The sequence below is a fragment of the Crinia signifera genome, chromosome 5, assembly GCF_055691185.1.
Source record: "Crinia signifera chromosome 5, ASM5569118v1, whole genome shotgun sequence".
Taxonomy (NCBI): domain Eukaryota; kingdom Metazoa; phylum Chordata; class Amphibia; order Anura; family Myobatrachidae; genus Crinia; species Crinia signifera.
In genome coordinates, this window is record NC_139221.1 from 318587043 (window position 1) to 318605000 (window position 17958).

The window sequence follows — 17958 nt, forward strand, 5'->3', positions numbered from 1 at the left end:
TTGGTGTCATAGCTCGCCTGGTTGACATTGAATATACCCCTAACAGTTAGTGTTTATGTGAATAGTGTCATACGTTTATTTATGTAAATGACAGTGGCCGGCCTTCTCATTTCAGGCTGAGGAAAGTGTGGCAACGAAGAAAGTGTACAGTGAAAAACGGAATCCTTACAATATCCCACGCGACAGTAAGTGATCTCCTTACATGTGTAACAATCTGACCATCCCCAGCTATACCTGAGAACATCAGGGTGACAGTCCGTCTCTTAATCCGGCCATACATCAGGATGACCAGCATCGGATCCGAGTCTCATTCCCCGGCAGCTTCCCAGACACACGATAGATCGAATCTATCATAAGATCTGCTGCTCTAAGCATACTGATCGTACTGTAAGCGGCATCTTCAGATCGTGCAGCACATCACATCGGAGGATCCACCCCATGCCCACGCATCGTAATGAAACACCTCACCATGTGCACTCAAAACACACACAATGCATCCCATCAAAATCGTGCGTTCAGGCCTGAATCGTTCTGATGTATGGCCATCTTGGCGGTGCATTTGCATCGGTTGTAAGCAAACAGCGCCCCCAGGGGCCAGGTCATAATGAAAGTGCTTGCTTGGATTTGCAGTATAACTTTTGAATCACAGTATATCTGAATACAATACATTTAATACACCAGAATTGGCATAAAAATAGTTGATTCCAGAGAATTTTAGCATTGTATCTCTCTGATAGCTTTTGACTGTCATTTTTCTGTATAGTCTTGTGTTTAAAGTACAGATACTTCCTCCTACATCTTTACTGCAGTCACAATAGACAGCCCCACTTGACACGCCAGGGGCGAGTGAGAATCTTCTAACATCAGACACATTTTTTTTTTTTTGTCGAATTGCATCTTAGTCACTACGCAATGCAACTATGATGCGCAGGGAGACTGCGCTGATTAATGTGATCTATGACACCTATATCTGCGTGCGACGGAATCTCTGAATATGTACGCACATCGCTACAGTGCAGCTGCCACAACTTTTTTCCTAATACAAAACTGTCATATATTAATCAGCATAGTCTTCTAGTGCATCCTAGTAGTCGCATTGCATTTGTGACTTGCACGTGACCTGGCTGCTCACTTGTGCTGCTTGGCATACAGAGTCTAGATGTATGAGGACTCATCCGTACGTAAAGCATTCATGTCATTTTCTTTCTGGGAAGAATTGGATCCCGGATCTTGGAGCGAGCGCCAAATAGACCCGTCTCACTGACAGCAGAGAAGAGTCTGCACTGCTCGCTGTGTTTATGCAGATACCGGAAAGCAGGGCCCAATAAATCTGCTGGTTATACTGCATCGTATGTGCTGATGAAAACATATTTACGTGAGGAATTGGGATTTTTGTGCCGTCTCGGATCAGCAGCTGAGAGGAGTTGGCAGACGGCTTGGCGCTGACAACAATTAGCCAGTCACTCACACGAGCTGGCTTGCTTAATGCATTCTGTCTAAACAGCTGCTCGTGAGGGTAACACGCGGCGGGTCCTCCGTATCTTCGCGTTATGCCTGCCTATCGTCTGCTGTTATCTCATAATCTCCTCAGCAGTTATTTCATGACAGCATGAGATCTCACTGGCTGACAGGGCGAGAAGACTGCTCCTTAGCACCTATTAGCAATTTACACTTGCTCTCTCTCCCGCGGCGGTGACCTGCGTGTGTAAGACACAAGACTCAAGCTGCGCTCGCTTCTCCGGTCCGTGCATACGGTATGAGGCTGCTGCGGAACTACATCTCCCATGATCCCTCACCCAAGTAGACACTTGCCAAGTCTAGTGGGAGTTGTAGTTTACCGCTCTACCGGTCGCTTATGCACCATAGGGACCGTCACATGACACAGGCCTTACCGATCCCTTGTATATTCTTTCATACAGTAAAATGCAGCCAGAGTGGGTGAAAAGTGCCATTGTCCACATTTACTGTGGTTTGTGTCATGCCAAATACCGCTTAATTCTTGTGTGTACTGTATTGGTGGCATTGACAAAATAACTTTAGGGACTCGAGGGCTTGTCCTGAAATCGCTGACTGCAGAGCCGCCAGTGAGGGGGACAGTCAGACAAGGGGCTCCTGGGCTTAGCGGCTGTCGTACAACTGCCAGAACATCACTGTGTCGCTGTAGTCGCCCAGGCGTCTGCTTTGAACCTCTCTGCCTCTCCGCGTCACCTCAATAGTTGCTCACTTCAGGATGTACTGCAAGCGGGGGATCATCCTCCAGATTCTTCTTCATCGTCTGCTGCCTTTGCACCTATCCCCCTGTGCAACACTAGGAAACAGGACGATCCTCACTAACCTCACAATTCCATTTGCCTGTTTGACAAATTCATATGGCCCGATGCACAGACCGCTGCGCTGTACAGGGGTGCACAGTTGTACGCCGAGGAGCAGAATAAATTAGACGCAGGACTTGCGGTGCATCTGCCGCCTAGTGGTAAGTCCCACGGCCAATTGAATCATCCCCCTAACGTCTACATGACATATGGTGCAAGGCACCGGGCTCTTTGCCTGGACTTGACCGACAGTGTATGAAGACGCATCGGTAAGCCCAGCGTACATTGAAGGCACGTAAACAAGTTAGTCGGCAGCACAAGGAGCTTGCAAACAGGTGGCCATAGTATTGCCACCTCTATCTGGGAGTATTGTTTATTGGGGAGACCCAATTTAGGTCAACATGCATTCGGCCCAACACTGGAGGTTCACAGGGCAATATGAAGAGCATTAGAGGGGTATTCAATCCCTGACGCTATTTCCGACGGGGGAAAGAGCGGCTGGCGCCTATTCAATGCTGTCTTGAAGAGGCAGATCGACAGAACGGGCCCCATTTTGAAAGGTGCCGGGCCCATTTTGTCAATTACGGCCGTGAATTGTTGGTATCCCAGAGGAATCTCGACAAGCCACGGCCGTTTACGCAGACATGCCCCCGTTTTTTTTCCCCGATCACGAAGCGGGACATTGAATCCCTCCTGGCGAAAAGGGGCTGGGGTGACGGCTGTCGGTACAGATCGGTACAGATACACATTCTAGAGAATGAAAACCTAACAATGAAAGGTTGCTATAGGTTACAGCACCTATTGGCTGCACCTGACTCTCTAGGTATTTCATGAGGTATAAATGCCTCTAGTCATGTTTAATGACATCCGTCTCCACTGGGGCACCAATGTGCGCACAGAAGTGTCAGCTCTGCAGACGAATGCACATATAAGCCCCACATACACTGATACAGGGTCTTTGCTCTGCGTTCTAGATCACCTCTGCTATATATTCCTTCCTTTCTCTTTAATCACCCGCGGCACCGCCTGTCACATGCCTTTCGCTATGGATTAGCTGCGTGCTGTGATAATAACCTGTGCAGCTCGGTTCATGTAAACTGAAGCAATAGGTGATTTTATTCAGTGCAATAATACAGCGTTGGTGCGTTAAGGCACGGCTTAGTTGTCTGAGTAAAAGCCGGTTGTCATTGGCAATCCTAATAAAACATCTGTATCAGTAACTGACCGTTTCCCTTGGTGACGGTGACTCAGGGTCAGTAGAATCCGCCTTTATATCCAGGCCATGAGTCAGATAATTACAAGTTACAGTCTGTCGCGCTCTCGGGTTCCTGTCCTTTCCGGTCACATAAGTGTTCTGTGATGGAAGCATGGATGGCAATATGCAAGCGTGATACTGTTATATTAGGTAGAGGTGTAGAGAACTGATAACGTTTTATTGGATAGTAATCTATTCCTGGCTTGTAACCGACCAATCAGAAATTAGTATAACTTTGCATCGATGGATCACAACTGTGGTTGGATCGCTTCAGAATGCAGAACCCTTGTTACTGGCTGAATTTGGGTCTACCTGCTTCTCAGGTGTTGGAGTGACTGAAAGTAATCATGAAAAATACTCTTTATTAATACAATGAGCCCTGTCTAGGAATGTATGTGAGCCAGGAGTGTATCAGGATATGAGTATTGTGTTGTAGCTATTTTCCACCAAAGTTCCAGGTCTGACCTAGGATTTAGAACACCCGGGACTTACTCCTTTTCCACTGAAGCGCCGATCGGGGATATACCCTGGTTTTTGCCGTTTACTCTGCACAGTCCAGTGCCTTTTTTTCCAGTGCTCAGAGATGGCATCATCTCCAACTTCCAGGAAAATTGGTAAAATTGGGACCCCAGGGGTGTATACCCTGTTTAGAGTCTGTGTGCAAGCTCTGTATCCTATGCTTTAGGGGTCACGTATAAGCTACTTATTCCTTGCTTTAGGGGTAGTGTACAAGCTACGTATTCCTTGCTTTAGGGGTCATCTACAAGCTAAGTATTCCTTGCTTTAGGGGTCATGTACAAACTGCGTATTCCTTGCTTTAGTGGTCCGTGTACAAGCTACGTATTCCTTGCTTTAGGGGTCATGTACAAGCTACGTATTCCTTGCTTTAGTGGTCTGTGTACAAGCTACGTATTCCTTGCTTTAAGGGTCATGTACAAGCTACGTATTCCTTGCTTTAGGGGTCATGTACAAGCTACGTATTCCTTGCTTTAGGGGTCCGTGTACAAGCTACGTATTCCTTGCATTTGGGGTTGTGTAAAAGCTACGCATTCCTTGCTTTAGGGGTCGTGTACAAGCTACGTATTCCTTGCATTAGGGGTCTGTGTACAAGCTATGTATTCCTTGCATTAGGGGTCTGTGTACAAGCTACGTATTCCTTTCTTTAGGGGTCGTGTACAAGCTGCGTATTCCTTTCTTTAGGGGTCGTGTACAAGCTACGTATGCCTTTCTTTAGGGGTCGTGTACAAGCTGCGTATTCCTTTCTTTAGGGGTCGTGTCTCACCTAGGTATTCCTATGCTTTAGCGGTTGTGTACAAGCTACGTATTCCTATACTTTAGGGGTCGTGTCCAAGCTACTTATTCCTATGCTTTAAGCATTAGATCTGCGCTGCAGGACTGTGAGATTACCCTGCCAAACCTTTCTCATATCATTAATCCGGAGAAGCCCGGCGATCTCCCACACTGCCCCTCCACAGCACAATACCCAAACTTTACATTCTGCATCCACATTTCCCCGTACCCCAGGGGCGGCTGGCGGTTTGTTTCAGCCCGATGACAGGCGTGACATTGGTTTATGGCTGAAGCTGGCTGCTGAATTATTCAGAAACGCAATATCCCATTGTTTGCGCGTTAATGATGTGCTGCTAACCTGTCACTTTCTGAAGCCAGCGCTTGTATTAATAGCTGCCACTGATCGGCTGTGAGTAATAAAGGGCCCTATCTGTGGGACCACGTCGCTCGTCGCTGAGCTGTTTCCGCTCTCTGGGCCAAATCTCTTATTCCACAACTCTTAATCCTTTGCTGGATGAAGGGATTATGGGCGCTGTAACAACATCATGTATGAATGAGTATTACAAGCTATCCAGTTATGTGTAAATATTTGCGCTGCCACTGACTCGTGCAGGTGACCTGACGTGGGGTTTGGCTCTTGTTCCGAGCTGAGTCTTACACCTGTCAGTACATGAATTACGTTCCGTGAGCAAACGGAGGGGACTTGCAGTAAAATGAATGCAGATGATTGATGTATATATGAATATATATATATATATATATTTAAATACTAACAGCAAACACTCTAGATGAGGTGCGCCAGTTTCAGGCTCATAGATAAATGTGCAATACAGCAACATCTGTTATTAATTATAGGAAACCCAGATTTAGCTATGGACCCAGCCAGTGGTGGATCCAGGGGTGGGTCTGCAGCACAAAATTCAAATACGGGAGTCACACCAACTGCCAGTGAGTCCTGGCTGGCGATGTTGGCAGTGATAGCAGAGTCAGTAACGCAGCCGATATCCCAACGAGAGGCCAACTTTACCCATTTGCATCCAATTGGATTGTAGTTCATATTTCGCATTCTGTTTAACAAATGCCTGATTTTCTGCTATGTTTTCCAGTACTTTTTCCCTCTGTTCCAGTTTGTATACAAGACTATCAAATGTTCCAGGATAGACCGATCTGTGACACTAGAGAGTTCCCCAAAGCTCCTGGCTGGGAGGAGATTGTGGGTACTAGGGTAGTTATTGCATCTAATATGCAAGGGTGTTCGTTCTAGAACCCTGCATCTTTCAAAAGCAGTGCAGTTCCTCTTCCCTGCCTGGGGTGTCGCTCTCTGCTGCGGTGCTTTTAGCACAGTGTGGTGTGTATTTCAGCACTGATATACAGACAAGAAATGTGCTAGAATCACCACAGCAGATAGCGACGTCGCAGGCAGGGCGGAGGAACTGCAACGGTTTCCAGGCTACCAAACGGGGCTCATTCATCTAGAGCTGGGTTCAGTTTGGTAAAGTGCTGACGAGTGTCTCTGTTCCTGTCCTGTACTGCCAACGTTCTTAGCATTAGTCCTGTCTCAGATACTGTATTGTGTTGTTACTGCACTGACCCTGTCATTCCTTCAGTCTAACAGGCCACCGGCAAAACTGAACCTGCTCACGTGCCAGGTGAAACCCAATGCGGACGAGAAGAAATGCTTTGACCTGATATCACGTACGTTGCAGTCCTGTTTATTTTATCTTCTTGTGGATGTGGGCTGGCCGCAGCCAGCGCTGCACTATACATGCAGAGTACATGCACAGTTTATTAGCTGACTCGTTAGAAAGAGGGCGGCAGGTGTTAATGACTTTTGGCAAACATGGCAGCTTGTAAAATGGTCAGGAAGTCTTTATTGCAACATGGCATGCTTAGCTGTGCCAACTGCTGGACAACGCTCTACCAGGGCGCGGTGCGGTGCTGTGCATTGCTTTACCATCAGAGTTCTGGTCTGCAAACGCCACCCGTATAACCATGCTACGCTGCGAGCCGGTGGGTACGCTTACACATCCGCTTGCGTGCACCCGCACAGAGGAAAAACCTCTCTTTGTAGATAAATGTAAGCCTGGACTTAGAGAGGGAGCCGCTGTAGTACATTGCCGGCGCCCGCCAGATCCTCCCCTCTGGCGAGCGCTGTGCGGACGGGGACCCAGTATCACAGCGGCTGGGCAGCGTCTCCCTGCCCGTCATCCACCTGCCCCGAGCAGGCATGGGTCCGCCCAGTATTTCTATGGGCACGCCCACCTTTTTGTGGGCACGCCCATGAAAAACTGGGTGGATCCCAGCAACCGCCCCCGTCTGTCACTCAATTTGCGAACGTCACGGTGAGTGAAAAACCCATTTACATTCTAGTTATTGTCTTCTAGAATGTGCTAGATAAATGATTGGTTGCTATGGCAAACTTCTCTTCTAAAAACTCACACTTTAGTAAACATACCCAACAGACCGGGTTATTGCCCTCCTACTTCCTGGGTCCTAATAGATTGCGCAGTGCTGACACATTTAGGTAACTCTGTAACTGGATGATAGAATAATTGGGCAGATGTATTACGTCTGGTGCAGTGATAAAGTGGATGGTGATAACACAGCAGCCAATCAGCTCCTATCATTTTTCAAATACAACTCGATGGCTAGGAAGTGATTGGCTTAATCACTGCTTTATCACTTCAACTGGCTTAATACATCTGCAACATTGTTATTTTGATACATAACTGCATCTACACTACTAGTTTTTTTCATTGTATATATTAAAGGCTCATGGTAAAAAGTTAAATATATGTAACTGATTTGATTTATTATTCCCTGGAGGTTTTTTAAATGTTGATTCTTATTTTTTAGTGTTTTCTTTTTTTATTGTGAATTTTATGTATATTTGTATTTGTCTAGCTATTTTTGGATTATTGAATAGTCTGTCCTTTTATCACGTAGACATGATTACTATAAAACCTAGCTGTGTACTGTATGTGATGGGTGTACAGGGGATAGCGCGGCACTGACCCAGAAGTATTGTTTATTTAACATCAAATCTGTATTTGTGTTCCTCAGACAACAGAACGTATCACTTTCAGGCTGAAGATGAACAGGATTATATAGCGTAAGTGAGTCCCGGGGAAGATAATTGCAGACAAATCTGAGTTTTATGAAACCTCAAAGGGGAAGCATCGGTTCCCCAAGGTTTCGCCTTTTGGCTCATTTCTGCTTTACTGTAACCACTCATTCAGCTGTATCGCTGTAATCTGTGCTCCCTGCGATGTGTTGGCTGTATGACATAAAGGAAGCGTTTCAGCCGGCGGAACACAGTTTCCCGACTACTGTATGCTCTTCATTCTCCGTTTTAAAGACCTGATGTGTGACTACTTAATAAACTGTCATTTTATCTAGGTGTGGATTTTATCAAAGTTGACACCTGTCGACATGGATCCACAATTAGTGTCGTAATTCGCACACCATGCTTCAGGCATGTCGCCTTGCTTCACTATTGCTGCGCAACCAAATGTTTGCTTGGCACTCAAAGGGTTAAATAAAATCCCCCCTTAAGGTATCTAATGTTAACTCCTGCCTTCGCTCGTATTGTTAAACATTATTCAAATTGGACATATTGGATCTCTGTAGATACAGGGGGTCTATGTACCAAGCCTTGGAGAGCGAGAGAGAGAGAGAGGAAGTACCAACCAGCTCCTGACTGTCATGTTTCAGACCGTGACAAAAATGACAGTTGGGGGCTGATGCAATTTCCACAGCTCCCTCTCTCCATATACAGCAAGTTTGAAACAGATCAGTGTCCCTGCAGAAATTGCTTTCACTTTCTGCTATGACATCTTTTAGCACACAGACGCATAATTCGGCCCGTCGAGCGGCCTCTACTGGTCAGTAGCGGTAGTTAATGACTAGTAGTACTGAAGGTAGTTAGCCTTTATATATATATATAGATATTGATCTGCAGACAGCTTTGTCCAGCATTTTCCACTTTGATCAGAAATTGAGCTGTTTATAGCCGATACCCATACATGTTATATCCACTCTACAACTGAACATCGGATACTGTGGATCAGACCCTGTGGATCAGGCCAACTATACTGCACAGGTCTTGCCGACAGTCCTCTATAGATGAGATGGTCCCGTTAAATTAAAACATCATGCTCTTGCACCCTTAATAGGTGCACAAAGAAGGTTGTGGACACCTCGTATACCTTTTTTACCCCACTTGGGGAACTTTGGATATTGGGAATCTGCCCTACCGAGGGGAAGGTTATTACAGCCTGCAAACTTTGAAGGCCTAACACGCATGTTTTAAGCGTTTGAAATCATAGCTAGTGTAAAACCCCTGATGGAGTCTTTGTTAAGACGAAACGCGTCGGGTTATTGATATCGCATTTCCGAAAAGGATACAATGTCCAGATGTGGTTCTTGAAATAAAGCATTCTGGTTTTAAGATGACATATTGTATTGGGTTACTGTATTGTACATGACTGTAACTGGTGGAAGTTCGATTAGGTGGTAAAAGCGCTCTCTATATCTCTTGTTTCCATTTCCACTGTTGCATCCCATTAACAGGGGGGGGGTTAGAGTAGCTGCTCACACTTTAAGGGCGAACATGGGGTCATTCTTTGGTTTTATGTGTATATATATATATATATACATACACACACTATATATATATATATATATATATATATATATATATATATATATATATATGTCTGAAAGACTAAGGCGGAAATTTACTAAGATGTCTTTCTGCTTCACCTGTGATGTTGCTATGGGCAAACAATCAGATCCTGTCTACTAGATTCTGATTGGTTGCCCATACCAACATCACATGTGTTAGTAGAATACACATCTTAGTAAATTTCCCCCTAAATGTCATCATCTAATTGCTGGTAACACTATGGGCGGTATTCAATGTGAATACCTGCGAGGTGCAGCGAATCCTTTTTAGGATTCGCTGCACATTAGCCACGTTCCGGAGCCGGCGGGCTCCGGTATTCAACGTGTCAGGGGCTCGCTGCCCCTGACTGGCGAATATGAGCTCCTGCGGCGATTGCCGCAGGGAGCCTGAGGACGGTGCCATGCAGAGAGATGGAAGTCTCTCTGCCTGCCCCAGAACTTTGTGGGGGGTAGGTGGGCTCCCCGGGTGCCAGGCAGCACAGGCTGCCCCCCGGGGGTGCCAGCAGGGGACCTATATTCACTATACCCGATCGTAACGATCGGGTGCAGTGAATATATGAATATGTAATGAGCGGCTCGGCTCCGGCGCCCCCTGCTGGATGCTGTGTAAAAAAAAATATATATATATTTTTTTAAATTAAATATATATTCATGTGCTTACAGCACATGAATAAAAATAGCATGCCCCTCCTCAGAATAAAATTCCTGATTTTTTGACACCAAATGTAAAAAACAAAACACTTTATTTTAAAAGTTCACATTCCACTTCACCATAAAAAGATAGCGATTGCTACTCGGTGAATCATGGCGAAAAAAACCTTGAAATGTATTCGCCATGTGGTCATTAAATAGGGTGATTCACCGTTTTTGTCAGAAATTCGCCAAACAGCACAAATTCGCCATAAAAACATGGCGAATCAGGCTCATTGAATATCGCCCTATGTATGGTGATTTAGGGGTCTAGTTATTATTGCTGGAGCAATGGCAACCTCATATATCGCTGTAATACATGATGTCTGTATTTACCAATGCTTCGCTTCTCTAAAAACACCGGTGCAAACACCGCTCCTAGGGTGAGGCCTTCTCAGCACAGGTTTAGCGCTACCAGGAACCGGCTCCAGCAAAATGTGCACTGCGCATAGGTATTTGGGCCGGAGCTCTGCTCATCTCCATTAACATCTCAAGGTGATTATATCCTGTTAAGCCCCTCCCCATACCCTGTTAAGCCCCTCCCCATAAAATCCATGGGTATGGACAAAGCAGAAACATCTCCTTTCTCCGGCAACAGATAATAATAATAATAGCCGCTTGATAAATAGGCTCATTGTGTTATTGCTTCCTATACGCCACAATATTTCCTTTATATAAGAACAATGAACCCAGATGAAGTCTGCTATATAACAGAGCTACCAGCGGGACCCAGAACTCTATATGTATGTAATATATGCACATTCCAAGGCCAGCGGCTTGTACTCAGGATCACCTGGAGCCCTCTCCTCAGGCAGCAACATTATATGATTCATATATTTATTAAGTCATTTAAAAGCTCTTTTGTGACACTTTTTATGGTTAGCTGCCTTCTATATATATATATATATATATATTAGGTGTGTAATAATATTATAGATTAAGTATAACATGTTTGTTGAGTGACCCTAAGCAGGTTGTATTGTTAATGCGAGCTGCTTGTTTTACTGTCTAAATGACATTTCGATTCACTTGTAGTGTGGGAAAGGATTTCCCAGCAGAACACAGACAATAACCATTCTATGTAACTGAATTAGACAAACAGAAGCCCATTGTTACCTCATTGTAATGGTATTATATTGTGGCAGTGTTAAACCATCTGGGCATTATTGTACATACAGTAACTTGGAGTTTGCTTATCTCTGTATGTCTACCAGTATATATATATATATATATATATATATATATATATATGTCATAAGTCACTTAGAGTTTACGCTGTATTATCTTAGTATAATGACCTATTTATTTATTTACAGTTATTTATATAGCGCATACATATTCCGCAGCGCTGTACAGAGAATATTAGAACATTCACATCAGTCCCTGCCCCAGTGGAGCTTACAATCTATATTCCCTACCACATATACACGCACACACAGACATTCTAGGGTTCATTTTATTGAGAGCCAATTGACCTACAGTACCAGTATATTTTTTGATTGTGGGAGGAAACCGGAGTACCCGGAGGAAACCCACGCAAGCACGGGGAGAATATACAAACTCCACACAGTTGGGGCCATGGTGGGAATGGAGCCCATGACCTCAGCGCTGTGGGGCAGTAATGCTAACCATTACACTGTCTGTGAAGCCCATTATTTAGGCATCCAGCTGTGTCCACATACATCTATCTTCCATGCGATACAAGTCGTGTTATACATCTCATGAGCTGCTTGTGACTGTAACTTTGGTTATGTTTTTTGAGACTTTCTAAGTTAAAGAGCACACAAGCAGCTTCTGCTGATTAAAATCAGTGAGTGACTGCTGCTGTATCTGCGTGGATATAATGAACGATATTGCATAATATCACCCAGTGTGTATGCTCCAAACAATGCACCCTCCCACTGCCCGCCAATAACCCCCCTACCCCACCCGTCCCATTGTATGCGCATTCAGCCCAATCTGACAATATAGTCAACGACTGCATGCCCAGCGAGGGACCCGGTGACATCGCTGACTGATATTGTTCAGTGTGTATGTGTCACATCGTTCCCCTGCGGCACCGCACCTACAGTTTACAATGTAGACAGTGGCCGGAATCACCTCAACTTTGCAGTGTTTTCCTGGAAACCAGTGTAACTTAGCATTTCCGATGCAGATATTCCTGCAGCCACGCACTGAATATAGACATGCAGCATAGCATTTTAATCAGCGGAAGCTGCTTGTGTGTCATTTTTGCTCCGTTAATAATAAGATGACATTTAATAGAAAAAAGTCACAAATATGCTACTACCAAATTCTACCAAGATGTACATGGACTCATCCGTACAGCAAGGAACACCTTTTACTGTGGGCCCCCTCAGTCTCTTAGGGGCCATTCTGACCCGCTGCACAGGTTTGAATCAGGCCCTTAGCTGTATGGCCAGCAGCTGGGTCCCAGTGTAACTAATGCAGTATCTGAATGGTCGCTGTAACAAGTTTCTTTTAACAGGTGGATATCGGTGCTAACTAACAGCAAAGAGGAGGCGCTTAACATGGCTTTCCGGGGGGAGCAGAGCTCGGGGGAGAGCAGCCTGGAGGATCTGACGAAAGCGATCATTGAGGACGTACAGAAGGCGCCAGGGAACGATGTTTGTTGTGATTGTGGCTCATCAGGTACCTAAACCGTAATCTCCGCACTGACGGTTAGAATCCAGCTGCAGGAGGGGTCCACGCCACCGTTTGCAAGTGTAGGCAAAATGGGGCAGATGTATTAAGCCTGGGGAAGAGATAAACTGGAGATAAAGTGAAAGGAGATACGCACCGGCCAATCAGCTGTGTTTGAAATATGACAGTTGGGAGTTAATTGGCTGGTGAGTTATCTCCTTCCACTTTATCTCCAGTTTATCTCTTCGCCAGGCTTAATACATCTGCCCCAATATATCCAAATACAGAGAGGGATTCACCAGTCTGCAATCGTCTTTACCATATCAAATAGAAGTTACATCCAAGAGCAATGTTTTGGTCCTTTTTGAGAACCTTGATCATCATCAACTAAGCCGAGGATTCTTAGGTTCTAACCTCTTCTAGTCCTCGCCCATTACATTCTAAATTGTAATTTCCTTTTATGTTTTATTTACCAGGGAATACCATGCTTCATTTCTACAGGAACTAAAATGACCTAATCTTGGTGTTGGTGCCTAAAAATGACCTCTTTTGCCCCGGGATAAATGTAATAAAACTTCTAAAAATGACAAGAGGGGATGTTGGGCATCGCAACCAATTAGATTCTGTCCCTCATTTGCATCCTAGAAAATGATAAACAGAATTTAATTGGTTGCTATGTGAAACCTCAACACTTTTCATTTTTAAAAGCTTTTGTAAAATTGCCCTTAAAAAGACCCAAAGGTTGTAAAATGTAGAAGCCAACACTACCTAAAAGTCAGTCTCTGGGGGCAACCCGCATCTCCCTGGCCCCCCAGAGTTACGGGAGCAACACGTAACCACGCCCCCTTCCTGCGAAACCACGCGTCCGTGGACCGGGTGCGGAAGGTGTAAGTGACGTCACTGCACATCTGTAATATAGACCTGGTTTCAAACATAAAAATATGTCACATGGTTTTGTTTTATTTTCATACAATCCTAAACCGAAACTTTTCAATCCTATAAAATACTTTAACATTGAGTGGAAAAAAAAATGTATTAAATTTAAAAATGTAAAAACAAATCTGAGGCTTGGTCAGCTTCCCACCCCTTTAAACCACCTTACCCTATAACAGTGGTTCTCAAACTCGGTGCTCAGGACCCCACTCAGTTCACGTCTCCAGGTCACCTGGCAGGTGCCCAGGTGCATTCATTGCTCATTGACACATTTTAAAAGTCACAAGTGGAGCTAATTATTTCAGTTTTGATTCTGTGTAGTGACCTGCAAAACATGCACTGTGTGGGGTCCTGAGGCTCGACTTTGAGTACCTGTGTCCTTTAATGAACATCACATGTTATATAACACAGATTCTCAAACTCGGTCCTCAGGACCCGGTGCATGTTTTGCAGGTCTCCTCACAGAATCACAAGTGAAATAATTAGCTCCACCTGTGGTTCTTTTAAAATGTGTCAGTCAGTAATGAATGCACCTGTCGGATGACCTGGATAACGGGAACTGTGTGGGGTCCCGGGGACCGAGTTTGAGAACCCCAGTTATATAACATTATATAATATATCATATTGTCCTGCTTTTCTTTCTCCAATACTCTGATTGTTCTCTGATTCACAAGGTTCAGCTCTTTGCTGGACTGTGCACCCTAATTTTAAACCTTAGGGGGTGAGTTATTCCCCTGCTATATGATGTGCATCTGGCAGCCAATTGCAGCTCGGACTGCACCTACTAAGTGGCTAAAGGGAGTAATTAAAATGCATTGTTTAAAGCGCCATGTGTTCAGGATTGATTTGTCCACCTGACAGTGATAAATTGCCATTTAACACTCAGTCAATGCTGCGTCTGGCTTTCAGGAACTGTTACTGTCACGATTAAACTCCTTAAACATCAGTGGCTATTAGCTGCGCTTCCGGAGATTACTGATGGAGGTGCTGTAATGGCCTGCTCTTACGTGTGATCAGTAAACAAGCAAGGCCATGTGCGCACAGACCAGCGTTTCTGTTCCTGAATGGAGACCATTATTGGAATCTGTGGAGTAAGAGACGGAGGAGAAATCAGGGATGGGGTAGGGAGAAAATCATCCGCATAAGCCCGTCTAAGGCGGCCAAATCAGGGATCGGCAGGATTTTTTTTTTAATTATGGCATTCCGGGAATGAGTATTTTTCAATTCCGAATCCCGGGTTTGGATAAATGTCCCAGGATTGGCATCCCTACTCCCATCCCTGTTACGCCATTAGTTCAGCTTCCCAATTCAGTTGGTTTACGCAAGAGAGTTACAATGGCCTTTCTTTGTGCTGCCCACCCCGCGCTACCTACCACCGGCAGCTGTAACTTTGCGAAAATTCTCAAAATCACAAGTGACACAGAATGATGGTCAACTCCAGCCGAGAACTACCGGCAGCTAACGTTTTTCAGGTCTCCTCTCAGAATCACAAGTAAAGTAATTAACTCCTCCTCTGGGTCTTTTAAATTGTGTCAGCGAGTAATGACTACACCTGTGCACCAGCTAAGTGCTGTGGAAAACTGTTGGCAGGGCTGGGTTTGTCTACACATGACGTAGGCGCTCACACTCAGTTTGTGCCCACTATATCGTTAATGATGCGCACTCCCGCGGGTCATTAATGATAACACCTATCGTCTGAACATACTGTACATTCAAATATGACAATATCATCAGTTTTCTGCATGTTTCGGGGGGTCGCAGCGACGTCACTGAACAATATCGTTGACTGTTTAACCCATGGATCATTTGTTTCGCGGCACCGCTGATATCGTTAATGATATCAGCTGCGCTACATATCGTATAGTGTGTACTGGGCAAAACGGGACAAATGGAATAAGCGGTGAAAAGTGGAGATAAAAAGGAAGGTAATAATGCACCAGCCAATAAACTCCTAACTGCCATTTTTTAACCAAAGGCTGGTGCGTTCTCACCTATAACTTTATCACTTCACTAGGCGTAATACACCTGCCCCAAGGTTCTCAAACTCCATCGACAGGATCTCAAACAGTTTGCGTTTTCCAGGTCCTCAGCATCGCAAGTGAAATAATTCTCTCCATCTGTGGGTCTTTTAAAATGTGTACTGCAGACACTTGTGCACCTGCCAGGGGACTGAGAACTGAGTTTGAGAACCACTGGTCTATGTCCTAGAGATTTTGGACAAACGTCGGAATAATTTGTGTCCGTTCACTATTAATGTTACAGCAGAGAAATAAAAGTTGTCCCAACTGAATCTGTTTTTAAGGCTTCTGTAATATAATCTCCTGTTATTAGGGCATCTTCTGTAACTGCATCCGATCATTACCCCCTCTTGTAAAGTGCCGCAGGCTATGCCGGCATTAGATAACGAAACGTTAAGAATAATAATTAGTCATATAATTATCCCCAATTATTTGCAAAACCCGGCAAAGTGACCGGTGCATAAACTCCACAGCAACCATTGTTTGCACCTTTACAATATATAAAATAGATAATGACATTAATTAAGGATGTTCTTGAACATAATTAGCTCTTAACGCACACAGGTAACCATAGTGCCTCGTTAGCATTTACCTAGAATGTATAATCCCTCACTCGCCATTCAGGTAACCGTAATAAGTATAATTATCCCAGCGTATGGTCGGTATGGGTGTGTGTATTCACGCCGCCGACTGCGCGGTCTGTGTCAATGGCGGCAATCCAACGTGACGGTTGTTATGTCACATTCCATACAGCGTCACATCACTTGTCGCATGCTCTAGTCTTTAAACTGCGGAAATGTAGTTGGGAAATATAACAGACTTCCAATAATTAATTTCAGGAAGATTGTGGCTTTGTACAATGCTGTGCTCTCCCATTGGATACAACTACAACAGAGCATAGGCCACGATAGGCCCCAATGTGACACTGTGCGACCTCTGTTGTCACATTTATATTATTTTTATATGCTGGAAGCCTCCTGTAATCAAGGGGTAAATATATAAAGAATGTTCTGTGCAAGGGTATAATGCACCAGCCAATCAGCTTCTAACTGTTCATTTACATATCGGAGCTGATTGGCTGGTGCATTATCACCGTGCACATAACATTCTTTATGGGGATAGATAACACTTCTCCAAGCGTCAGACATTTACCCCAGAAGCCATTAACCAGAACAGAACGCTTCTGTACATACAGCTGGTTGAGGGTGAACCATATGCAGAGTTGTGCTGCCCCCTGCTGGACAAGTTTGTCATTAGAACATTCCTTATTTGTTTGCTATTGCTTAATCTGAGCCATTCTATTTGTTACACAGTTGTTATAAACCAGTTATTCCCAACTTTAGTATTTAAGGCACACTATCAGTCCCAAGTTTTAGTGATGTCCGTGCTTGAACTCTGGTGATTTAATTATCGCTGCAGTAATTTTGGTTTTACTGTCTGTTCTGAAGCCTGTTCTGTTAAGGGGCATATACACGTAATCATTGATCATAACGTTCAGTGTGTACCCACTATATAGTTAATAATTCGCATTAATGGAGGCTGAAGGGCCGTACACACGTTTGGATTTTTGGCCATTTTCGATTCGATTTTGCTTATAGGAGCAAAATCAGATCGAATCCTGTAAGAAATCGTTTCGTTTGTTGTTCCTTTCGATCTAAATTCGATTCGATGCGCGCTCCCGTTTTCGCCAAATCGAACAAAAAAATCCTCTATGCAGCCAAGGAAATCTCGAAACGGATCTAGTAAATCGAATGTGTACAATGTACCATGAATGTATATCAAATTCTATATCAAATTCGATATCTAATGCAAAAGTAGAGATCTAATGCCAAATCGAATGGAAAGATCTAATGCCAGATCTAATAGAAAATCGAATCTAACATCAAATCAAAAGCAAATTGATGTGTGTGTACTGGGCTTTAGTTCTTGCGCTGAGTGATGTAGGCTAGGGAAATTGCTTGTGTACCTAGTATTGCACAGGTTTTCTGGTTTTGCTAACTCCACATGGTAACGGACATATACCAATAGCAGCGATACAATCAGGGGAATCAGTGATCCAAGTGCTAGTAGTGCATCCTCTGCTGTCCCCTACAGGCAACAGACCGTAATGATCCGGCACATTTACTGCCCT

General features: G+C 44.4%; 1 protein-coding gene across 7 annotated transcripts in view; it reads left to right on the forward strand.

Moving 5' to 3' along the window:
* ASAP1 (ArfGAP with SH3 domain, ankyrin repeat and PH domain 1) overlaps positions 1–17958 on the forward strand; it is a 258811-nt gene that overhangs the window by 218631 nt on the left and 22222 nt on the right. For all 7 annotated transcript variants that reach the window (XM_083144874.1, XM_083144872.1, XM_083144876.1 and 4 more), the window contains 4 exons: positions 116–185; positions 6465–6552; positions 7921–7969; positions 12722–12885. In XM_083144874.1, the coding sequence (XP_083001000.1) occupies positions 116–185; positions 6465–6552; positions 7921–7969; positions 12722–12885 (371 nt within the window). The remainder of the gene's footprint in view (positions 1–115; positions 186–6464; positions 6553–7920; positions 7970–12721; positions 12886–17958) is intronic.